We start from the raw sequence: 24,869 nt of genomic DNA, 5'->3' as shown, positions 1-24,869 counted from the left end.
CAGAGGGAAGCCCCGGCAAGCACCAGGGGTGAGGCCATGTCAGCCCTCAGAGGCAGGTGGAAAGCATTTCCCCTCAATAATCTTAGGGTCTGAGGACATCCCTGGCTTCTGGGGACAGGGCAACCAAGAGGGGCTTCTTGCTCCACCCATACACACCTATTTGTGCACTGTTTCTTCTGTCCGTCTCCCTTTGGACTGTGAGCTCCTTAAGGATAGGAAGCGGGTGTCTCCGAGCACCGAGCACTGCACTTAGTAGGTGCTCAATAAATACTACCGCTTGATGGTTTCTTGCTAGGGGAGGTTTTCTTTAAAGGTATGTGTCAGGCACCATACTAAGTGTTGGGGTAGATACAAGCTAACCAGGTTAGACACAGTTTGTGATCCACAGGTGGGGCTCACAGTCTGAATTCCCATTTTACAGATGAGTTAACTGAGGCACAGAGAAGTTAAGTGACTTGTCCTATGTCACCCAGCAGGCAAGTGGCGGAACCAGGATTAGAACCCAGGCCCTTCTCACTCCCAGGCCCATGCTCTACCCACTAGGACACACTGCTTCTAAAATTTGTGAATTTGGGGACTCCAGGGATCTCTGGGCCGATCCTCCATGCTGCTCAATCTGGCCAACCTCTGGAGAGATTTCTGGGTGCTCGGGTTTTCTGTCTAGGAGCAGGCCCGGAGCGGTGGGGAGAGCCCCGAGCTGAGAAAGACGAGACTCGTACAGTACCTGTGCCATGACGTCATGGGACCAGATGTCGGAGGCCGAGGTGAGATTTGTCTTGCTCTCCACCTCAGATGGTCTCAGTAATGTCGGGCCAAACACGGTGGCTAGGTTGTGGAGGGACATTTTGTTGATGGGTTCTTTCTCAGCAACCCTGGAGGAGTTGACAGGAAAGGAGAGGAGTTAGTTTCTCCTGGGGCATCACAGGCTGTCTCAGGCCCAGTCTCTGCAAATTCTTTTTTTTTTTATGGTATTTGTTAAGCGCTTACTACAGGCCAAGCACTGAACTAAGCACTGGGGTATGGGTAGATATAAGATAATCGGCTTGGAGACAGGCCCCGTCCCCCACGGGGCTCACAGTCTTAATCTCCACTTTACAGACGAAGTAACTGAGGCACAGAAAAGTTAAGTGACTTGCCAAGGTCACACAGCAGTCAAGTGGTGGTGCCAGAGTTAGAACTCAGGTCCTTCTGACTCCCAGGACTATGATCTATCCACCAGGGCCACACTCCTTCCAGTAGGAAGTGGATCGGTTACAAAACTGGGGCTCAGCGTCACTTAATACATAATTCGGGAGGAAGTGCTCACATGCAATATACCCCGAGGGCCTGTTTGCCCTGGGGGCTTCTGGGACTTGTCCCCCAACGTCTTGTAGGCACATATACACAACATCACGCATGTGTAATAGCACCAGTCACATTTGCCAGGGACAATACACCAGACGAGGCCTAAAGCTAGAGAAACGCGGGTCGCCCGGCCTGGGCTCCAGCCCGGGACACCAGTCCGCAGCCTGCCCCCCAGCAGGACTCTGCCAGGGTTAAAGCGTTGGGCCAGGCCAGCCCGAAGTCATGAGGCTAGGCCGGTGCTGGGCCTGACCTGGGGGTTTGGGTTCCCTTTAGGGTGCTGGGTTTTATTTAAGGTTCTGACAGTGCTGGGGGAGAAGGAGAGTTCTCCTCGTCAGCAGGCGAGCAGTGGGAAAGGGGATGGCGCTGGTCTCCCTCTCAGGGCCAGAGAAGGAGGAGCTGGGGCTAATCATGGAGTGCTTGGGTGACGGCTCCTTCTCTTCCTCCCCACCTCCACGGACACAAAGACTTGATGGCCACCCTCCCCTCAATCTGGCCAGAACTCCCCAAGCATGGCTTTTTACAGGTCTTTCTCCATCCACTTCCCTCTTGCATCACTTGCCCTCCTCTGAACAGCAATTTCCAGCTGCGGTTTGAAGTTAGAGTCTGCCAGTTCCAGGATTGACAAATGCAGCAAATGCAGGAAAAGCCTGTCCCCTCCTGAGTCTTTTCTCTGATCTGTCCTGGCTTCTCCCTCCCCATCTCCGATCCACAGAAATACCTCCGGCCCTGCTTCCACCTCCCCTCGCCGCTCCCCTGACCCCCTCACCCCTCTGTGCTGCCTTCACTAAGGGGCTTTGGAAACCCATGGGCCCCGGGCCTGAGTGGAGCAACTGGTCGTCGTAGAAACAAGCGGAAAAACACTGCCCTGTCAGGAGGCAGCTGTGTGGCGGCCCCCCCAACCCCCAACCCGAACCCACACTCGAGTTGAGCAGGGTCCAGGGGACCAGATGTGGGAACAGGCTGTGCCCAGTTCTCAGGGTGGAAAACCTAATGGATTTTCCCCTCACACTCCTCAGTCCTCCCTCTCCTCCCGCTCTCCCGACTGCTAGGGATTTGGTTGGGAGTTCAGTCCTGGCCCAACCCGAGGAGAAAGTGTCTCATGATGAGGGTAACATGAAACGAGTCAGCTTTAAACCTCACACTCCCTCCCTCCCTCCTCCCATGTTCTCTGGCCACAGAGTCTGCTGAATTTCCAAGCAGCTAATGATATCTGTTAAGTGCTTAATATGTTCCAAATATTGTATTAAACGCTGTACTCAGGTTGGACACAGTCCCTTGTCCTACAGGGGCTCAGTCTGAGTGGAGGAGAAAAAATCAGGTATTTAATCCCCATTTCACGGGTAAGGAAACTGAGGCCCTGAAGTGAAGTGACTTGCCCAAGGTCACATAGCAGGCAAGTGGCAGAACCAGGCCTGGGTTCCTTCCCCTAGGCCATGCTGCTTCCCAGCCCCAAAGGGTCTGGAGTAAAGTCAGGCCCAACCTCCCATCAGTCTACACTCTGTCCTGACGGTCAGACCATCAAGCAGCCTCCCTCCTGAACAGCCTGGGCTCTTGGGTGGGCAGAAGGGATAGTGATTCCTCAGAATGTCCAACACTCAAGGCCAACAAACAGACCACCACCTTTGTCGCAATTTAATCACTCCCAAAAACCTGGAGCGGGGAGAGCTTGCGTCTGGCATCACCACCCTAGATACTGAGGAATGGGGTCTTCAGCACAAAATTTCCCCGAAGACATGGTCTCGGGTGTATCAGAGAATTGGTCGTGAGACCCTGGAAAACCTCTGCCTCATCCTCCTTGAGCTACAGACCTAACAGTGGGGGCTGACATCCAGACTGGGCTGGGACCCCTTCACCTCCCACAGCAAGGTGACTCCAGCCATTAGTGATTGCCCACGGCCAACTTCCCGCTGGGGTGTAAGGCCTCGGAATCCTGCCCTCCTCCCCACCTCCCCACCCCGACCCTGGGGAATCTGGGGAGCCGCCTCAGCATCCCAAACTACCTTTTCAAGTGTTCTAGCAGGAAGAGGAATGTGATGAGATTGGGGTCGGGCAGCGAGCGGAGAAGGTGCATCATACAGTTTTCCTTGGCAGCAGGATCTGAGAGAGCTGAGGAGGAGAAAATGGGCTGGGGTGAGAGCTCCCAGAGCTGAAGGACTCCAGATCCCAATCCAAATCCCAGTAAGGAGGAAAGCGCTCCTGACCCCACTAAGGGGGAACTAGCTGGAATCTCCACAGTCTTGGACCCAGGCGGGGTTGTAGAAGGGCAGGAAGCCCCTGATCCCCACAGGCAACATGCTGGGGTTTGGCGGAAACTAGGGAATCCAAGTCCCCGGGGTGTCGGCTCCTCCAAAAGCCCCTCGCCTGCTGGCTTGCGAGCCAGTCCCTGAGCTCTGCTAGCCTGGGGCCCCTGCTTAGCTTACTAGCCAGCTGTTTCCATTACACTAAGCTGGGGCCAATACCCACATCTGAGGCCCTAAAACACCAAGCCCCCATGTAGACTGGCAATCTCTTCAGAAGAGGGGGGTTGGTGTGGGGCAGGGAAGATACAGAGGGAGGAGGAAGGAGAGTGGGCACATTCCATTCCCCTCCCATCTCCCGAGCCTTGGGACAGTCAGGCGTTTGCTGGCCGGGTTCCAGGGTGGGATGAGACCTTCTGCTTGTACCACACAGACGATGTTTCCTGCTACCTCCCAGCCAAGGGAGGCGGGGAGTGAGCCTGGGCATCAGGGCCCTCAGGACACCATCTCCTCATTCTCTTCCACCCCAGAACTGGGTCAGGCCCTGCTCTCCCTTTGAGCGGCAGGTAGGGGGCAAGGAATTAGACTGGAAAGTCAAGGGACCCAGGCGGGTGATAGCTGCCCCAGATCCCTTAGGTCCCTCCCACACTGACCTCTCTCCCCTCTGCCAGACTCTGGGTTGGGGAAGAGGACAAAGCCTTCTCACCCGGCCCCCTGACCATCCCCAATCAGTTCCCTGACCATCTCCAATCAGGCCCCTCCTTGGTGAAGTCCGGGCACTCAGGCCGGCATCACAGGGTGAGGGCAGCTCTGCGGGGCACTCCCACCAAGGAGGCCCAGAAGAAGAAGGGTGCTTCCACAGCTTTAGGAAATCCACTGGAGTCTCTGAGCAGCCTCCGTTGGCACCCACCCTACCCCAAGACCAACAGGGAGGAAGGGGCTAGAAGGGAGTGAGAGCCACAGGTGTGCTGGTCAGCACGGCTAACTCAAGGAGGTATCTGGCTAGGACTCCCCAACAAGCTCTCCCTCCCTGCCGGGGGCCCCTTCCCACGAGAACCCCAGAGTAGTCTTCTGCCTCCGGGCCTGCACCCCGGATAGCGCCTCACCGATCCCCTCCATGAAAGCCGGATAGAGCCTGTCTGTGAGCAAGGGCTCGGGAAGCTCCCGGAAGTACAGCTTCAGAGTCCCTGCGATGGCATTGATGTCCATGTCACTCAGCATCAGCAAGATGTCCTTGTTGTCTGGAAAGGAGTCAGGAAGCAGTCACTTTACCTGCTCACTAACAGCACACAATCCCCATCCCTGCTTCCTCTCTCACCCTATCACCCGGGGTGGGGGTGCTGGGGTGCCCTTCACCTCAGGCAGAGGTGACCCAGTCTTGCTGGGCAAGCCATTCCCCTATGGCTTGTATTTTCCCCTTCAATAGCTCAGGCTGGAGCATGGGGACACCCCCCGGTGCCCCCTTCCCACCAGTTCAATGAAGTCTGGAGAAGTCTGGTGGTGAGCACCAGTGGGGCTGACTGCAAACTGGCATGGGAACAGTCTGGGGGTCTTCCACCCTGCCCCTCAGCTGGCCATGGCCCACGCCTGCCAGGTACATCCCATGGGCTTGGGCTCTCTGCTCTTAGTGTTTCCCCAGGCAGGGCTAGGGGCAGGGCAGGTCCAGGTGAATTCAAATGGGTCTTTGTGATTTAAGGTAGAGAGAATGGACGCACCCCTCACCCCCAACCCCAAACAGTGTCTCAGCCCAGTGCTGGGGGTCATGGCTGTGCCATAGAGGGGTGAGGGGGGCTCAGCTTACTGGGGAACTCCTGGGAGAAAGAGCCTCCTGCTGTTAATCCCATTATCTGGAGTCATTCCAGGGTTGGGGAGCCCCATAATCCCATGCTGTTTTTCCATCTGGAACCTCAACTGAGCCCCTTGTTTCCTGGATAGCCCTGAATATTTTTTTCCCACTTAAAATCATGTGAAACCACACTTCATGCCAACTTTTCTCTCAGCCCCCAGGCTCGGTCCTCAAGTCCATCCCCCCCGGGAGGGTGCTCTCTCCAGCTGCCGGACACGGTCCCCTCTGACCATCCCCTGGTGCTCCGCCCCAGGCCCAGATCTGGACATCCCGCTCCATCTCGGAGAGCTGGGGGAGGCCCATGCTGTCGAGGCCCCTGGTTCCTTTTGGGACTGCAGAGTGGTTGGGGGCGGGGGTCTGAGAGAACAAGCCCCTGAAACCAGGTATCCACTCTCCACCCTGGAAGTTAGTGGGGAAATGAGGGGGAGAGGGGCAAGGAGCAGAGTCGACCCCTGGAGAATTTAGCCAGCTCCCCGCTTGGTGCCCAGCCCCACCTCCAAGCCAGAGCGAAAGCTGATTCTGGGTTTCTCCTCCAAGCCCACACCAGAGGATTCTCCTCCCGCCTAGGCGGGCCTGGGCCTGCCACTGTCACCACTCACTCGCATCAAAGACAGCCTTCAGCGCCTGGATGTCCGTGGCGACCCCTGAGATCCGGTAGATGCCAACCTCCTCGATGCCTCTCTTCTCCACCTCTTCCACACACTGGCGCACGATGTACGGCACCTTGGAGCGCTCCCGCCTTGGGGGGATGGCAGATCCATGAGGCTCCCCATGGGCACCGACAACCTCCCCATACTGGAGCCCCCTGCCCGAGATCTGCCCTGGCACAGCGGGAGTCGTCCCCTTCTGCCCACCATCCCGGCCTCCCGAGTGCTGATAGGTGAGCCGTTACCGGCCAGGTAGGGTAAGGGGTGCCCCAGAGGTGGGTACCCAGAGGAGGGCTCTGCCTGGCAGTGAAGCAGAGGGACACCAATGGAGCCTGAAACAATGGAGATGGGGATCAACCCTTCCCCGACCCTTCCTGGGGCAGCTGCCCTGAGTAGGAAACTGATACCCCTGGGGAATTTGATGTCGTTTGGGCAAAGGGCCGGACCCCCACGCTCCAAGTCGAGGGAGGCGGGAAGGGGCAGGAATCCTGGCTGACGTCCCAGCATTTTGAGACAAGCAGCGGTTTCAGACCCTGGGCACCTTGTTCTGTTTGCGGGGGCAGGGGCTACCCCAGGAAGGATGGGTCCTCATGCAGCCAGAGCATTTGGAGGGGACGAGGTGACCGGCCGCCTGGGGCCCGGGGACGGCGCGTACTTGGTCACGACACTGATCTTCACGCCAAAGACGCCGGTCTGCTTTTTGGACGGGGTCCTCTTCAGGCTCATGTCTCGGCTTGTGAACTTCATGGAGAACTCCACTTTGATCTGAGACGGAACAATCCATGGGGGTCAGCACCCCGGAAAAGCCCACGGGGAACCAAAACACGAGCCCCGACCCCGACCTGTGGGAAGTCAGGGCCAAGCCGGCTGCCTTGGGCTATGAGGCCACCGACTGTGCCTTTTGGCCTACTGTCTCTAGGGTTATCGGAATGAACCCGGGGCAAGGAGGCGAAGAGAGAGCCAAATGGGTGGCTGCTTGCTGGTAGCGAGAGCTGAGTAAGGCCTTAAAAACTCAGCCTGCCAGGCTGGGCCAAAATCCCCCACCCCCCAGGGCGCTCCTCACCCCATTCATCTCGATCACGTCCATGTGCCAGTTCTTCGTCTGCACGGTCTGGGGATCCAGCTGAGGAAAGAGCAAACAGAAGGATGTTAAAGACCCGGTTCTCCGCCTGCTGCCCAGTCCCGGCACCATCTCAACAAATGGGACCAGATCAAGACCCAGTCCCAACAGCAGGGAGTGTGAGGGTGGCGTCGCTTCCACGTCCCTTCCCAGGCCTTCAATCAATCAATCAATCATATTTATTGAGCGCTTACTGTGTGCAGAGCACTGTACTAAGCGCTTGGGAAGTACAAGTCGGCAACACACAGAGACAGTCCCTACCCAACAGCGGGCTCACAGTCTAGAAGGGGGAGACAGAGAACAAAACCAAACATACTAACAAAATAAAATAAGTAGAATAGATATGTAGAAGATAAATAAATAAATAAAGTAATATGTACAAACATATATACATATACATCATCCATGATGATGATGGTATTTGGTAAGCGCTTACTATGTGCCAACCACTGCTGTAAGCGCCCGGGGAGATACAAGGCCATCAGGTTGTCCCACTGTGAGCCCCACAAGGGACAACCTGCTTACCCTGTATTTACCCTAGCACTCAAAACGGTGCTTGGCACATAGTCAACGCTTAATCAACCAATCAATCGTATTTATTGAGCACTTACTGTGTGCAGAGCACTGTACTAAGCTTTTGGGAAGTACAAGTTGGCAACATAACTGCTTAACAAATCCATAATTATCATTATCCCATGTGCGGCTCACAGTCATCACCCCCACTTTCCAGATGAGGTAACTGAGGCAGAGAAGCGAAGCGACTTGCCCAAAGGCACAGAGTACACAAGTGGTGTGTAGGGGGAGAATTCTCCAACATGCTCACTCCTCTGCAACCCAGAAACGAGATGCTACTTGGGGCCAGAGGCTGCCACAGGCAGGGTGGGGCAGGAGCCGGGGGAGAGGCAACCTTTGGGACTTCAAATAGTTCATGGCAATACTCCCTCTGCCCTCTCGCCATCAAGTGCTTTCAGGAATTTAACTGCCAGGAGAACTGAGCTGACACCGCATGAAAATTTCCTCTCCAATTTCCTACGGAATTCAGAGTCCGCAGGCCCATTTGCTCTAAGCTTGGCAGAGTGGAGGCAACGTTCTGTTCTGTGAGTTTTCCATAACCAACACACCCTCTGCCTCTGAGCTTGGGTTTGCGGGGTAGGACTGAGAGATGGGAGGGTGAATGTCGGCCCTGAGATTGCCCCCAGCCACCTCTCCAACCACCGAAGGACTTCACCCTGGCAGGCTCAGGGTGGGAGAGAGAGCCGGAGAAGGGGTAAGATTGGTGTCCAGTTTTCTTCTTCAGCATCACCTTCATCAGCAAATGTTAACTGTGCCTGCAGGGAGCTTAGGCACCGTACTAGACAGCTGAGGAGCATGTTTAGAAACCAAACCTGGTTTTCTGTACTGAGACATTTTGCAGTCTGATGGGAGAGACATGGTCGACTTACATAACTACGCCCCTTGCCAAATACAATTTAAACGAGTGCTTTGAGGAGGTGGAAGCGGTCGGGAGCTCTGCTAGGTTGGCTGGCGGGAGAATGGGAAGGACTAATCGGAAAAAACTTCGGTGGAAATTTAAAAGAGGGGAGGGAAGTGGTTGGGCAAATAAGTGCAGGAAAGTTGCTTCAAAATAAAGGTTAGAGGGATGAAAAACTCCACCCAAGAACACTGCGTTTCTGTAGTAACACCCTCGGCTCTAAGCTGGCCATACGTGGCCCACCTCAGCTCAACCTCTCTCTGACCTCCCCTCAGAGTCCCCCCAATACCCTCCTCAGCCCTCATCACCTCCCCCCAGGCAGAGATCCTGAATCCCTTCCTCAATCCCCACTATTTCCTCGCAAGCAGAGCCCCACTATACTCCACTCCGTCCCTGCCACCTCCCCGAGGCAGATCAGAGCCCCGCACTCTCTTCCACTGTTCCATGCCCAGCGAAGGCAGCTGGAGCCTAAGGCTTTGCCCACCAAAGCGCAGTCCAGTAGGGGAAGGCCCCAGGAGCCGAGGCTCCCACTGACCTGCCAACTGCAGTCCCATCGCAGACATCTTTTACCTTGTGTGCTGCCTGCCCAGTGTCAACCTGCAGGGACTTCGCAGATGGGTACCCAGGGTCTTTCCCTGGGAGCGTCAAGTGGGGTGAGAGATGAGACCACCTTCCTCCAAAGCCCACCAAAACCACACTGCACTCCTGGCCCAGGAATCTGGCCCTGTGGGGAGAGGAGCTGGGAACAAACGGGAGTGTCCCAAGACCTGTCCCATTGGCCAGGGATGGCAAAACTCACCCATCACCCCACCCAATGCACTTGTTGAGTGACTATTAGCTAGGGAAACACACCCCTTGTTTCCCTTCATCTTCCCTGGCCCACCCTGGGAGGGCCTCCCGGAGGGTCTGAGGCGGAGAAACCGAGCCCAAGGCCAATATCGTCCTACCTAACCCACCTCGAACCCCCCCCCCCCCCCCCGAGGGGCAGGGGTGGCCCCTACGGCCATATTTCAGAGACTGTCTCCTGGGAGAGAGGTCTCCGTAGGCCGGGCTATTTTGGGATGTCATTTACAGAGAGGAGGGAGGAGAGAGGAAGATAGGGCACATTTTCCACAGAAATAATGTCTCCTGGATGGCTCTGGCTATTTATAGCCCCTGGGAAATGTGGACTATGCTATTTCCTGATTAGATTAGCTCTCCAGTGGTGGTGGCTTGGGGGGCCGGCCACTCCGATGTGGGTGGGGGACCCCATGTGTGCCTTGCTTTGACCGTGGCAAATTCCAGGGGAGGGGGCCCTTGCTTGGCTACTTGGGAGGCCCTGGGGAGCCCGGGGAGAGGGGGCTGAGCTGATGAGAGGAGCAGAGCAGAACCCACTCCCCGGGGTGGAGCAGCAATAGCAGTGGATCAGCTGACCGGGGGCAGGGGCTGAAGCAGCCTACACAGGGTAAAAGCCAGAGGCTCCAGTGATCCCCTTCCTTCTCAGGCCCACCCGGGGCTGGCAAGGGCCAGCCTGACTCCAACCCCAGTGTTCCACCTTTTCCTTTAGGGCAGTCCCTCCTCACCGTTTTGGCCCAAATCCAAGCCTGCCACTTTACAGCCCAGGCCCTCTGCCTCTCCAAGATGAAGGAAAAGGACTGTAGGTTCTGGTCACTGATCTGGAAAGAGGGAGGAGACAGCGGAGGAGGGAGCCACAGAGCCCAACTGCCAACCCTCTGTAAATTCACACAGGGATTCCCCTTGCCCTGACAGTATTTGCTGATACTGAAATGATTTTACGGGCTTTATGGACATGGCCAATTTTAGCTAACGTTTACACGCTCTATAAATCTGTGGAAAGTGGGCAATGCTCCTGCTTCGGCTGAGGACGCGGGCACAGCCGGGTGAATTTACTGACCATTGGCAGCCCTGCCCCAGAGGCTGGACAAGCTGGGGACACAGTGTGGCAAGTTTCGGGGTCAGTGGCATGCAGATCCCACTAGAAGCCAGGATGCGTTGAGGCCCCGGCAGGAGCCCGGACCTAGAAGGGAAGTACCAGTGGATCCGGGTCCAATAATACCTCGGGGGCTTCTTCCCCTCCCACTGACCGCAGGTAAATGGTGTCTCTGGCACCAAGAAGCCCAACGGGGGAGGACAAAGGGTGTGGGTCTCCATTCCAGAGGGCTTAAGAAATACATGGCATATTGGAAGAGTGCCAGGGGTGCAAAAACAGGGGACTGTGGGATGAACTTGGAAAGAGAGGTGGTGCGAGGGATGGCAATAGGGATGGCATCCCAGCTGAGCTGGAGAAAGGACTGACTCACCAGTCTTCCGCCTGTGGCCGGGAAAACAATGAGAAACCTTGGAGGAATCCTGCTTTCTCACCTAGCCCCTGAGGGGGTCTGGGTCTATGGCATCTGTTCAATCACTTAGTCCAGGCTGAGATGGACCAGGGCCAGTAAGGCCAGCGGGCCAGATTATAACCCTGGGTGGAAAATCTCTAGCAGAAGAAGAAGGGAAAATTTTGGAATGGGAATGGAGAGAGGAGAATCATCCTAAATTCATCTGCCGGGATCGCGGGGTCCAGTCCGTGGCCTGGTGGTTGCTTGGGGCCCAGAGAGGCCAGCTCAGAGGTTACACCTAGGTCACTGGGCTCCCTCTCTTAGTCACTAAGTTTGCCTTTTGTGGAAGCAGCAGTTCTCTGTAATCTGCTTAGGATTCAGCTGCCCCAGGCTCTCCATCTCTCCCCCCATTCATTTTCAAAGCATCCAATGGACACCCACTAAATCCTCCCCCCGGGCAGGGCCCAGACAGCTATCAGAGCCCAGGAATCAGCTCCACGGACAGTCCCCCGCCAGCTGATCCTGCTCCCTTCCTGCCCCTGGGTTGGGGAATCCACTAGGATGGATGTCAGCAGCCCAGGAATGGGTCCTCTTTGGAAAGGGAAGATCGGACGCCTCTTGCCAACTGGACACAGGCCAGAGGGTCTGCCCAGGGCATGCCTCTGGACCGCAGCCTTGGGGACAGGGGAATGGTGCGGGTCAGACCTCGGTCCGAGAAGGAAGGACAGCTCTTAGGCCACCTGCAACTCAGAACTTCTGACTCAGCTCTGTAAGCCGCACACAGTCACGCCGGGCTCAACAGCCGGGCTTGGGGCTGGCATGAGAGGCTCCTTCAGCGTTTCCCAGACAGAAGCACACTGGCCTCTTCAGCTTCTAGTGCACTCAACACGCAGCTCACGTCCACAATGCCCGGGCGCCATTCTGGAGACAAGAGCTGCCTTGTGAGAGAAGTTCAACTAAGCCCCCTCCTCAGGACCCCCAAAGAAGGGAGCGAGCAGCCCATCCAGGAGCAGGTCCCGGCCTACTCTTCAGGCGGGCACCGAGGAAAGCCCCTCTTCCAGTTTCCCAGCTAAACCCTGCCCTGGCACAGCGCCCCACCCACCCCCTCCCTATTCCCACCTTCAACCAGGAGTTCTGCCAGGGCTGAAGCCCTGAGGACCCGCCTTTTGGCTCAGCCTCTAGGAAGATGGCTAAGCTCATGGGGAAAGGCTTCGCTCAAGAGGCCCCTGGGACTATCGGTGCCCCAATTTCCCAGAACCTGAGAAAACCCCTGACCTGTCCAGACTCCAATCCCACCCACCACAGTGTCATCTCTATCGCAGACTTGGGCAGACACCCAGCCGCCTGTGGCCCCACGGCTTCCAGTAGCTCCGCCGCCCAGTTCTGCCCACGGTCTCCCTCCTCGGACGCTCCAGCGCCTGCCCAAGGGATTCCCCTGGAGCTGCTGGGGCAGCATTCAGGGGAGGAAGGATCTAATTAGCCACCAGCTGGTGAGCCATGGGGGAGGAAACCAAGACTCTCTGTGGCATTCAGGCAGGGGCTGGGGGGAGCATTCTGCAGGTCCAGGAAGCAGAATCTCCAGCAGGAGGGGGAAGGCATTCCAGGGAACAGGCTGACCCTTTCGGCCTTGCCCTCTCTGTCCATCTCCTCAAACGTCAAACAGCTGTGAGTCGGACCCAATGTGGCTCATTCAGCCTGGCTACTTGGTGGGTGACTCAGGAAAAAACCCTGCTTTCTCAAGTTTTCCCACACTGAGAAAGCCACTTCACTCAGCCACCACCCCCAGCCTCCTCATGCTTGCGATCCAAGATCCCAACTGCTCTCCCCAGCCCACTGCTGCCCCTTCATCCCTAGGCTGAGCTACTTCACTGGCCCACGGCCTCCTCCCCAACTCCTCTCACTTCAAGAAAACTGCTGCTACTGTATACTGTAAGCCTGTTGTGGGCAGGGAACGTGTTTAACAACTCTGTTATACTGTTTGTTATATTGCACTCTTCCAAGCACTTAGTAGAGTGCACTGTACACAGTAAGCCGTCAATACAAGCTATTGATTGATTGCCATTGCCCACCTCCTACCCGCCCCACTAGATTATCCGCTCGGCTGAATGCTGGTCCAAACCCTTGTGCTCTAACAGATGGATTCCTGCATCAGCCCCCATCAGCTGGTCTCCCTGCCTCCACTCCCTCCCTTCTCCAGGCCACATTTCACTCTGTGGCCCTACTTAACCTTCCTAAAGCATTCTACACAGTTCCCTGCAAGCCTCAAAAACCTCCAAGGGTTATCCATTCTCCTTTGCATCCAGCAGAAACTCTTAATCATTAGCTCAACTACTCAATCTATTCTCTCCTTCCTACTTATCCACTCTCTTCTCCCACTATACTCCAGCTCACACACCTCGTTCCCCTCAAGCCAACCTCCTAATTGCGCCTCATTCTTGCCTCTCCTGCTACAGATCTCTTGCTCACATACTCCCTTCCTGTTCATATCTGGCAGACCACTGCTTTCCCCATCTCCAAGGCCTTTTTGAAATCATATCTCCTCCAGGAGGCCTTCCCTGATTCATTTTTCATCTCTCCTCCCTCTATCCCCCAGTGACATCGCAGCACTTCCAGAACTGAACACTCCCAATGAACCTCTACAGCACTTGTATGGACATCTTTACACTCCATTCTTTTCCTCCTACCTGCAATTTACTTTAGTGCCTCTCCTCCCACCTCCACTAGTAATAACAATAATAATAGTAATAATAACAATATTTAACACTTACTATATAACAGACTATGTAGTAGGTATAAGATCAGGCCAGACACAGTCCCTGTCCCATAAAGTGTTCACAGTCAAAGAAAGAGGGGCTCCAGGAATTGAATCCCCATTCTACAGGTGAGGAAACTGAGGTCCAGAGAAGTGACTGGTCATAGAGCAGGCAAGTGGTGGGAGTGGGATTAGGATCCAGGTCCCATGACTCCCAGGAACATGATCTTTCCATTAGGCCATGCTCCTCCTCACCAGATTGTAAATTCCTTGAGATGAGGGGAATCACATCTGCTAATTCTGTTGTACCTTTAGGGCCAGGCTCTATGCAAAGTTTGAGCTCAATAAACACTATTGATTAATTGCTAGCAGGTGGGCAGCTTGGTTGGTTTTTCTCAGGGGACAGAGGGGAAGCTCCAGTGTTTAGGGTGGGGGCTATTTCAGGGGGCCCAGTGTGAGGCTGACCCGCAAAGCCCAATTATGCCAGAGACCCTTGAGCAGCAATGGGGGTGGACCCAGACCAAACACCAACCCAGTTCTGTTCTCCCCAGCCCCAGCTCCGCTGCCCTCCCCTCAGACTGCCCCATACACACACACCCAACTAGGCTTATTGCAGCTGCAGCCGGCCAACACCAGCCTATCACTTGCAGAAACCGCAGATGTGAGAAATGCAGCTGGACTGAAGAGCTACAAATCAATACGTCAGGATCTCACTCCGATGGGCCATGGGACCAGAGGCCTCCAGACACGTGGCTGCTTGGAGGAGACTTGGAGGGGCCGGTAGGAGTTGGGCCCTGGAATCCTGGCTTCCTGCCCTGGGCGGGGAGGAGGGCCACCAACTGAGGGGAAACCTGGCTTGCCAGTAATGTTCTGAAAAATCACCTGTCCTACCTCAGTTCCCTTGGTCGTTAAGGTCAGCTCTAGGACGGGCTGGAAGCAGGAGGAGGAGGTTGCTGTTGGTTTCAACCCCTTTTTTCCAGCCAGAGGGGACTACCTAGTTATCCTGTGATCCCTCTCCACTGCCCGCCGGCCCCCCCCCCCCACCTCCCCTTTCCACACCCCCAGGACCTATAACACCCTTATAGGTTGGCCTAGTATAGCAATTCAAAGCAACCACAGGCCCTGGCCCCATCCCTTCCCCACTTCCTAAAAACTTTTGAAGTTCCTCAAGGTCCACATATGGAAGGGGTTTGGGGAGGCTCTGAATGAAGCTTTTATTAAAGCCAGGTTAGCTTGTATCTGCCCCCAACCTGCCCTGGCATGCCTATGCAGCATTTGCCCCTCACTCACTCACTCTGTGTGTGTGCGTGTGAGACACACACACACACACACACACTCTCTCTCTCTCTCTTTCTGTCTTTCCCCCACCCCAACCCCCACCTCTGCCGCTAGGCTTAGGCCCTGGCAGCCCACCACTTCTCAATTTTTTTCCCTGGCCCCAAATGGAAAAGAGGAAGAGGGAAAAGCTCAGGTTACAAGGCTCCTCTCCCAGAGAGTCCCTCCCCACCTCAGCTCCCCTCCCTCCCCAAATCTCCTGCTGCAGGGCTGCGTGCTGACATCCGAAGAGTGAGACTGACCATGAAGCACGTTAAGAAGGGCCTCAGGGGCAAGAGGCTTCTCTGGGAGGGTAAAAGGGAAGAGCAATGGACAAAATTCCCTCTCCCTCTGCAACAACAACCCCCCACCCCAGCCCCAGTGACAGGCCATCAAAAGTGTTCAGTAATGCTAACCACAACACACACCCACAGGTGCCCAATAACAACAACTGTGGTGTTTTTTAAGCTCTTAACTACGTACCAAGCACTGTACTAAACACTGGGGTACAGCCAAGATAATCAGGCTGCATGCAGTTCCTGTCCCACATGGAGTGTGCAGTCTAAGGGAGTGAATTCCCACTGTACAGATAAGGAAACTGAGGCACTGGGAAGTGACAAGACTTGCCCAAGGATGCAGAGCAAGCAAGTGGCTAGGCTAGGATTAGGGTGCCGTTCCTCTGACTCCCAGGATCGTACTCTTTCCCCTATGTCCCCACCCCTTGAACCCTGCCTCCATCTGACCCCTCCCTTCCCAGTCGCCCTATGTAGATCAGGATGGGGAAAGTCCCCAGAGGTCAGACACCAGGGAAGGGGTTGTCTGGGAATCCTCACAGGGAAAGCCACCCACATTCGAATAATTCCACAAGTCCAGTTCCTTTAAAACCTGCTCAGCGATGGACCCCTTTTGGTCTCCATTGGTGGGAGCTGTGTCACAGCAACCCTGCACAGGAGACTGGGCCAGAACAAACCCCATCGACGGCGAAGCCAAAGGGGATCTGTCGGCTCCGCACGTGGGCTCCCTCGATTCCTTTCCAAGACAGAGCACGGAGCGGAAAGCCAATGGGGGCCACTGACTCCAGTCCCAGCCTTCCCCTGCCACTTCCAGGCTCAGCTCTCCCTGGTTTCCTTCCTGGGTTGCTCAGGAGGCAGGTCTGAAGGGCGAGGAGATGGCCCAGGGAAGACTTGCGTGGGCTGCAAGCTCTATATCATCAATCGCATTTATTGAGCGCTTACTGTGTGCAGAGCACTGTACTAAGTGCTTGGGAAGTACAAGTTGGCAACGTATAGAGACAGTCCCTACCCAACAGTGGGCTCACAGTCTAAAAGCGTGAAACTCTGGGAAAGAGGGTGAAGGCCATGTCGCAAGCCTACAAGGGCAGCTCTCCCCAGGGAGTAGGCGGCTCCAGATTTCGGCCCCATGGGGAAAGTACTCTCTCTCCCTCCCAGCTGGAGGCGAGGCAGGGCTTGCTCCTTCACCCCAGAAACCCACGTCCCCCCCAGCCCCTTCGCAGGGCAAGTGGATGAGGAGGCCTAAGGAGGACAAAGCTCTCGTCTGTCCTGACAAGACTAACTGGGGGACTCAGGGCTGTGCCTGGGCTTTGTGTCGAGGTCCTGTCATTTCTGGCCTCCCTGGGGAGTGGCGGGGCCCGGGACAGCACATGGGGGCCTGGAAAGCCCCACCCTTCCTGCCCTACCCTGCAACGCGGCCCCCAGCTCTGTGAGGGGAACGGGGAGGAAGATAAACAGCACCTGGTCTGTGGACTTATTTATTTATTTTACTTGTACATATCTATTCTCTTTATTTTATTTTGTTAGTATGTTTGGTTTTGTTCTCTGTCTCCCCCTTCTAGACTGTGAGCCCACTGTTGGGTAGGGACTGTCTCTGTATGTTGCCAACTTGGACTTCCCAAGCACTTAGTACAGTGCTCTGCACACAGTAAGCGCTCAATGAATACGATTGATTGATTGACTGGACAACCTGCAGTCCGGTCAGCTGTTCTGTTGTTTTTGAGAGGACTCTGTGTCCGGGTCCCAGCCAGAGAAAGCCCCTACCCAACAGACCACAGCAGGAGCATCCATCCCCGATGCTCTGGGATGTGGCAGCGTCTGTTCCATGCCGACAGGCGTCCCACAATGAAGGGTACTGACCACTACTCCTCCTGTTATCACAGTGGTTAATTACTAAGCACTTACTAACTGCCATGCGCTATACTAAGCGCTACAGTAGATACAAGATAATCAGGTCAGACGGGGTCCCATTAAACTCCTCCTGCCTTCTTGGAATGGTGTGAAGAGCGGGGCCGTGTCACAACCTTCGTCCCGCTGGCCACCCTGTCTTCCCCGCAGCAAGCAGCCAGGCTTGGCAGGTCTGACTCTGCTGACAAGACGGTGCTGGAGCTCCCGGGGCTGCCTCCGGAAAGTGAAAAACGTGAGGGCCACATGTTCATTGGCGTCTGTGGTGCGGATGACCTCTCACGCGGAACTTCATGGGCTACAATCAATCCATCAATCAAACAATCAACGGTATAATAGAGCTCTTACTGTGTGCAGAGCACTCTACTAAGCACTTGGGGAGAACAGTACCAACAGAATTAGTAGATACAGTCCCTGCCCACAACAAGATTAGTCTAGTGACTCTAAGTGACTACAGTCTCCAACCTCTTTTCAAGACACTTTCAAGATAATAATAATAACTGCGGTATTTGTTAAGTGCAGTGCCTGGCACTAAGCACTGGGGTGAAGACAAGCAAATCAGGATGGACTCAGTACCTGCCCCACATGGGGCTTCGCAGTCTTAAGCCCCATTTTACAGATGAGGTAACTGAGGCCCAGAGAAGTGAAGGGATTTGCCCAAGTTCACACAGCAGACAAGAGATAGGGCCGTGATTAGAACCCAGGTCCTTCTGACTCCCACGCCTGTGCTCTATCCACTAGGCCACGCTGCTTCTCTAGGATGAAGGTTAATCTTGCCCTCTCCACTGGCCTGCTGATTATGATTGTTTTTCTTCTCTTCTCATTTCCTCGCGAGCCAGCCCCTATCTTCACGTCAGGTCCCCGCCACAGGAAGTGTACGCAAAGAGGAGGGGAGATGCCCTGAGTGAGGGGAGGATAATGAGGCCAACAACAGCGGGCTGGGCCCTCCTCAGATGAGTCCCAGGCCTGGTCCCAACACTCAACAGGGCCTGAGGAAGACCTGAACATTTCCGGCTTCGGGGAGAAGTGCTGGAGGGGCGACGAGAGGTGTATTTGCATGTCAGTTGCCTGGGCCACTGGCTGGAATAACCAAATGTACGCCAACTCATGGACAGTCACAGCAGCTCTACTGTGGTCACACTCAGCCTAACCATCTTCATCCTCCTCAATGGTACTTATTGCGCGCCTATTGCACGCAGAGTGCTGCACTAAGCCCTTGGGAGGGTAAGCCAGAAACACCGCCCGTTGGAGACATGCAGTCTAACTGGGGAGGCGGGCCGACAAATTATTCAGAAATAGTGGGAGCAGGGGGAGGGAAAAAAAGGATATACCTAAGAGGAGAGCTAAACAACTGAATACCCATCGAATAATTAATAATAATTGTGGTATTTAAGCACTTACTGCATGCCAAGCACAATATTAAATATTGGGGTAGATTCACTGTAATCAGGTCAGACGCAGTACTGCCCCTCAGAGGGCTCACAGTCTACAGGGGAGAGAGGAGAGGTATTGTATTCCCACTTCCCAGATGAGGAAACTGAGGACCAGAAAAGTGGTGTGATTTGTCCAAGGTCCCACAACAGGCAACTGGCACAGCCAGGATTAAAACACAGGTCGTCTGATTCCCAGGTCTGGGGTTTTTCCACTGGGCCACGCTGCTTCTTTATATGTAAATGCTGATGGCGGGTAAAATATAGAAGAGCAAAAGCATGAATTTTGTTTTGTTGTCTGTCTCCCCCTTCTAGACTGTGAGCCCACTGGCGGGTAGGGACTGTCTCTTTATGTTGCCGATTTGTACTTCCCAAGCGCACACAGTAAGCGCTCAATAAATACGATTGAGTGAATGAATGAATGAATGAGTTGAGCCAGAGCTCATGCGAAGCCTGGCTCTTCCCGGCTCTCTCCAAAACCCTGGGGACTGTACTGCTTGCATAAGCCTGAACTCTTTTTGCCAGGGTGCCGGAGAGTAGCAATTCAGCCTTCCCACGATGCGCCTGAAATCCTTCCAGTGACGCTTCCACAATACTGCAGACATTCCTCACCTTCCCAGCTCTCATCTCCTTCCACCCGCTCTGCTCCCTTCCAGGCCCCAGCTGGGGACAACGGAGGTCACGTCTTTTCTGGGGAATGACCTCTGCCTTCTTGTGTCCCTCCCACCAGCGTCGGGTTCATGTTACAGCGACAGTGACTCTCCTTGGGGAGCTGCTGCCCTGGGCCAACCTCTGTCTCTCTGTCTCTTTCCAATAAAGGTCTTGCCTCCCAAGCTGTCCGTGCTTTTGCTCCCTGTCAGGGGTTCAAATCCCGGCTCCACCACTTGTCAGCTGTGTGCCTTTGGGCAAGTCACATAACTTCTCTGTGCCTCACTTACCTCATCTGGAAAATGGGGATTAAGACTGTGAGCCCCCCGTGGGGCAACCTGATCACCTTGTAACCTCCCCAGCGCTTAGAACAGTGCTTTGCACATAGTAAGCGCTTAATAAATGCCATCATTATTATTGTTATTATTATTCTACCTTCCCCGGGGGTTGGGCGGAAGCAAACCCGGCCCCGTCTTCACCAGGCCTTTCTGCAGAATGAGGAGTTCAGCCGCTACCACAGCGATGGTCCCTCTGTGGGGACCCAGGCCCTGCCTAGGCCTCCCCTTCTCTCATGCTACAAAGCCTGACGGAGAAGTAATATGGCCTTGTGGATAGAGCGCGGGCCTGAGCTCAGATTCTTATCCGGGCTCTGACACTTGTCTGCCCAGTGACCTTGGGCAAGTCACATAACTTCCCGGGGCCTCAAATATCTCATCAGTGAAATGGGGATTAAGACTGAGAACACCATGGACTGTGTCCAACCTGATTAAACTGTATCAACCCCAGCACTTAATACAGGGCCTGGCACATAATAAGTGCTTAAATACCATCAAATGAACAAAACAACCCAAACCAGGTAAAGATCTCTCATCTCTGCCCCACAGGGCCACAACCTGAACCCTCTTTCCCACCAGGCTCTGGGAAAAGCAAAGAAAGACAAGGGTCAGGTGGACCCACCCTGGCTCTGAGGCTTCTATGTCGAAGCCAAGGTGCCATGGGTCCCTACAGAACTTTTGCACTAAAACCTCGAAGTCCAATCCTCCAGCTCCACCACTCACACAGGAAAAAAAAAAGGTGGTAGTCCTTAATAATGTAGACCTGCTTTCAAGCCGCCCCAGGCCCACCACCACAAACAGAGGGCAGGCAGAGTCGTGGAAGCAAAGGGCAGAAGTGAAATCTCGGATACCGGAACTGGGGTCACACTGGGTCCATCTGCCAGTTTGGGGAGCCCAAAGGATGCCTGGTGCCACATCAGGTACTGAGGTATCAATCAGTCAGTGGTATTTATTGAGCACTTACTGTGTGCAGAGCAATGTACTAATCTAAGAGCTACCGGTCTAAGGAAAGCCTCGGAAGATGCCACCCCTCCCCTAGACCCCCGGTGTTTTGGGGGGAGGTGAGCAGGGGTCAGAGAGGGAGATAGAACGACATCAACAGAGACACACCAATGCCCCTCATCTATCACGAACCGTCCCAGACAGACATGGACCTGCAAAGCTGCCCTGAGAAAATGGTACGTTGGCGTCTGTCTTTCTCTTCCGGAGAAGGGGCATTCTCTCCAGGGGATCCACTCCAGGAGTGACCTCCCTGGGCTGGACCGTGCAACCTCCTGACTCACACTGAACATACAACTAAAGAATGCTTGCTCACTTGCCTGCTGCCCTCCCTCCCTGCCTTCCCTCACCCCCCTGCACCACCACGAGCAGGATAAGCCCTCTGCCTACCGGGAATTCTCAGCCCCACACTGGAGGGGAGACGAACCCGCCGGACAGCCTCTGACTCAGTCTTGGCAGCCCCCGGTTGTCTGGGTCTGTCTCCCATTGCAGCCTCAGGGGACTCCAGGATAAGGTGCTGGGGCTAGGATTCCTCTACAGGTCCCTGCCAGAAAGGAGCTATGGAAGTGTGAAGCTGGCCCCAGTCATGGGTCACAGTGGGAAGTCCCCATTCACTCAGGGCGCTGATGGAGGCCCCAGACCAGAGGTGTCATGACCCTGTGCTTCAAGTTCCTCTCACTGCAAGCCAGGGCCCAGGCAAAAACAAATAGGAAACAGACTTTTTTCTTCCACTTCTAAAGCTGGTAGATTCACAGACTGTTCACTGTCACAATTTGGGCAAAAGCTGTCAGAATAATAATGATGGCACTTTTTAAGCGCTTACTATGTTCAAAGCACTTTTCTAAGTGCTGGGGAGGTTACAAGGTGATCAGGTTGTCCCACGGGGGGCTCACAGTCTTCACCCTCATTTTACAGATGAGGGAACTGAGGCCCAGAGAAGTGACTTGCCCAAAGTCACACAGCTGACAATTGGCGGAGCGGAATTTGAACCCATGATCTCTGACTCCAAAGCCCGTGCCCTTTCCACTGAGCCACGCTGCTTATGCTTCATGCTGCTGTCAGAACCCTGACATGGGCCTAAGCCCCAGGAGGTGGGAAGCCTCCCAACAAACAGAAGTAATCCGTCCAAACACCAAAGACGATGCTAGCCAGTGAAGGGGAAACTCACAGAGTCTCAGTTAGGGGACTCACAGAACGACATACAGGTTTTTGGAAAGCTTGGCTCTGTTTTCCTGGGGGCGTGGAGATTTCTATCCCCAGCCTGGGATCCTCAGCTAATTTATCCCTTTAGGAGTCTTCAGACAAAAGCAGGAGACACACAGGTGACACAGCTGCGGTGGTGGGGTCTCACCCGGAGCAAAGATGATGCAGTAAACAATTCCCCACTCCTCCTCCTCCTTCCGCATCCAAGCCTGAGGATAGGCTGGCCCTGGGAGCCCCTGGGGAGGTAATGGTGAGGAGGGGAGGGGAGGGCCAGGGAGGATCCCAGACAAAGCTGCTGCTTCTCTCCTCCCAGGCAGGGCCAGCCCACTCAGCCCTGCTGCTGCAAGGAAAATAGGTTAATGCGGCTGGGAAGGCGGAGGTGGGCAGCGGGCCTGGTTGGAAAACCTGCTCGTAAACAGAGAGAGGAGGAAGCGGAGCTGATGGGTGAGCCCCGCTCTGTTTCCATGCAAACATTTGCATCCGTGATACTGACACACTTTGCCCCAGCTCATGCCCAGGGACTGAGTCACACTGGCTCCGCAATGTATAGCCACCCTGAGATCATATTGGAGTTGCCCAGAACGGAAGCCTGTGGCACTGTTCCCAGCTGACGGCATGTGTATGCACGCGTGCACGCACACACACACACACACACACACACACACACACACACAAATACACACATCATGGAACAGCAGCTCTTTTATAAGCAGGCAGCCCCTCACCCCAGGGGTGAGGACAAGACACAGGAACCCTGGAACAACCTCCTCATTCTGCCTCCCCACAAGAGGAAGATGGTGAAAATGCCCAGGGGAAGACATCCAGAGGGGCTCAACCTCTTTCTGACACTCCTGGGAGGTTCCACCCAGGGCAGGTAAACCAGCAGCACTCCTGGCTTGGCCAAAGTTGGCCACCGCTGGGCTGTGGGATGTAGGAACTGGATGGAGGGAGGAGTCTGCCGCTAGCCGACTTCAAATCAGCTCGTGGAGCACTGGGGCCATAAGCTTGCTGTGTCGGCACTTGGCCCTCCGAGAGGAGGGGTCAGCGGCGGTGATCCCCGGGGTCCCTTCAGGACTGCTCGACTCAGTAACGGCCTCCAACTGCAACTGGAGGATCACACCTCCGTTGCCTGATCCCGTCTCCCTAAAGGCTGACAGCTGGATGTGGGAGAGGGCAGGGTGGGCTTTTGCTGTCAGTTGGCTCCGTTCTGAGTCCTGGCACCAACAGCTGCTTTCCTTAGGACCAGAACCGTGAGACCCAAGGCTAACGCAGACAACATCCCACTTCCTTTCCATTGCCTCCTCTCCCTCCCAGCAGGTGCTGGCCGCCACGGAGCTCTCCGCAGGGCCCTCCCAGGGCGGCGTTTCCACTGGGCTCTCCTTGGCCGAACTGCCCCGTGAGCCCCGAGGCGGCCTTCCCAGGGATTAACGGCACAGTCAGCCACATACCCTAGTGAGGGCGGCAACAACCGCTGGGCTGAACCGCTCCGAGTTCTGAGTCTATTTCACAGTGGGTCGTCCCTCCTCTGGAACCACCTCGGGCCAACACCGCCGGCCAGCCAGCACCCTCCTTACCCCCGACTCCATTACCTCTTTCCAACTCATCACGTGGCAGAGTGAAGAGATTGGAGGGTCGGGGGAGTATCCCTCCCCGGCCCTCTCCAACGCTCAGCTTGTAGTCGAGAGCAGATTCCATTTTCCAGAGCCGTGCCTGAAGCTGCAAGCACCGCCCTTGGGGTTCAATCCAGCTGGAGTCGCCTAGGGGTGGAGGGGAGGACCCCTTTTGCCCCATGGGCCGACTCCGCAGCCGCCCACCCGACGGAACCAGGGGGCTGCCACCTCCGCCCCACATCTCAGCCCTGTGCCGGCCAGAGGTCCACCCCACCGACGCTACATCAATGACTGGGTGGCTCGTGCCGCTTGATCCACCAGATGGATACAGGAGCGGAGCAGAAGGAGCCCTCTCCCACACAAGATAAGTCCCCAGTTCCCTGAGACACTGACAGATGCAGAGAAAGCACCGGCGACGGGGGAGGGGGGAAGAAGCGCGGATAACCATCAGGTACAACATTAATACAATTAAAAGCACACAGCACTGTGACCCCAACCCCACCACCCCCACAACCCAAACGAGACTGCCCGGGGGTGACCCCCCGCTAGCCCCAGCCAAGCCCCGTGGATCCAATGGGGGGGCCAACGCAGAAGCTAAGGAGACCTACAGGAACCAGGGAGGGGTGAGATTAGCACCTACTGGAAAGGCTGAACTTTGGGGAGACCCACTCAGTGGCAGCTCCCCCCCACCCAGCCCCACATGCGCTTTTCTCCTTTCTTCGTATGCCACCCCCCCCCTTGCACCCCACGGACAAGCAGACATGGCACCTTCTGGCGTAGCAGTTTGCTGCGTACACGGCCCCACAACCGGGCTCCCGTGTTTGGGGGTCGCTTGCTCCCCGGCTCCTCGACCTGCTGCAGGCAGCAATGTTCCAGGCGCTCACACACGGAGTTCAAGTTGCAGTCCGGCTGGACCAGGACGTCAGTCATTCCTGCAGCCCCGGGACTCTCCCCGGCTGCCCGGCTCAGGAGCGAAGGGAAAAACCCTGGAGCCTCCGTCTGACCCGGCTCGTGGTGGGGATGAGGAGAGGGAGTTGGGTTCCAGGAAGGGAAGACCCCCACCCCGCCAACCGACCTCAGTAGGGATCCCTCTGGCCACTGCCTCTTCGGAAGGGAGAACAAAGCGGTACCGTCCGGCTTGGAGATCGCCCGCTCTCTCTCTCTCGCATCCAGCAGGGAGCCTGTCCTGGAAAACGCTACTCAGTTTGGGAAGCCAGCCCCATGCTGCCGGAGCTGTTTTTCTTCCTCTCTGCTGGCGGCTTCTCTGCCTCCCTCGCTCCCTCCCCACGAGCTGCAGCCAGAGGTTCAGACGCGAGAGAGAAGGACCACGGGGCCAGCTGGGGGCAGGGGGTGCCTGTGGCCAGGGCTGCCTCCCTCCTCTCCTCTCCTCTCCCCTCCCG

General features: G+C 55.6%; 1 protein-coding gene across 8 annotated transcripts in view; it reads right to left on the bottom strand.

Annotated features, from left to right (window-relative positions):
* ABR (ABR activator of RhoGEF and GTPase) overlaps window positions 1–24,869 on the bottom strand; it is a 169,920-nt gene that overhangs the window by 3,498 nt on the left and 141,553 nt on the right. For 7 of the 8 annotated variants that reach the window (XM_038758748.1, XM_038758754.1, XM_038758750.1 and 4 more), the window contains 6 exons: window positions 7,138–7,197; window positions 6,730–6,839; window positions 6,027–6,166; window positions 4,688–4,822; window positions 3,345–3,450; window positions 725–872 (listed from right to left, as the gene is read on the bottom strand). In XM_038758748.1, coding sequence (XP_038614676.1) covers window positions 725–872; window positions 3,345–3,450; window positions 4,688–4,822; window positions 6,027–6,166; window positions 6,730–6,839; window positions 7,138–7,197 — 699 coding nt within the window. Of the gene's footprint in view, window positions 1–724; window positions 873–3,344; window positions 3,451–4,687; window positions 4,823–6,026; window positions 6,167–6,729; window positions 6,840–7,137; window positions 7,198–24,237; window positions 24,823–24,869 lie in introns of those variants that run through there. The other variant, XM_038758755.1, reaches the window with a different exon arrangement.

Source organism: Tachyglossus aculeatus, chromosome 17 (genome assembly GCF_015852505.1).
Source record: "Tachyglossus aculeatus isolate mTacAcu1 chromosome 17, mTacAcu1.pri, whole genome shotgun sequence".
NCBI lineage: Eukaryota > Metazoa > Chordata > Mammalia > Monotremata > Tachyglossidae > Tachyglossus > Tachyglossus aculeatus.
Note: the sequence above shows the minus strand (reverse complement) of the source record. Positions and strands in the feature narration are given on the sequence as shown.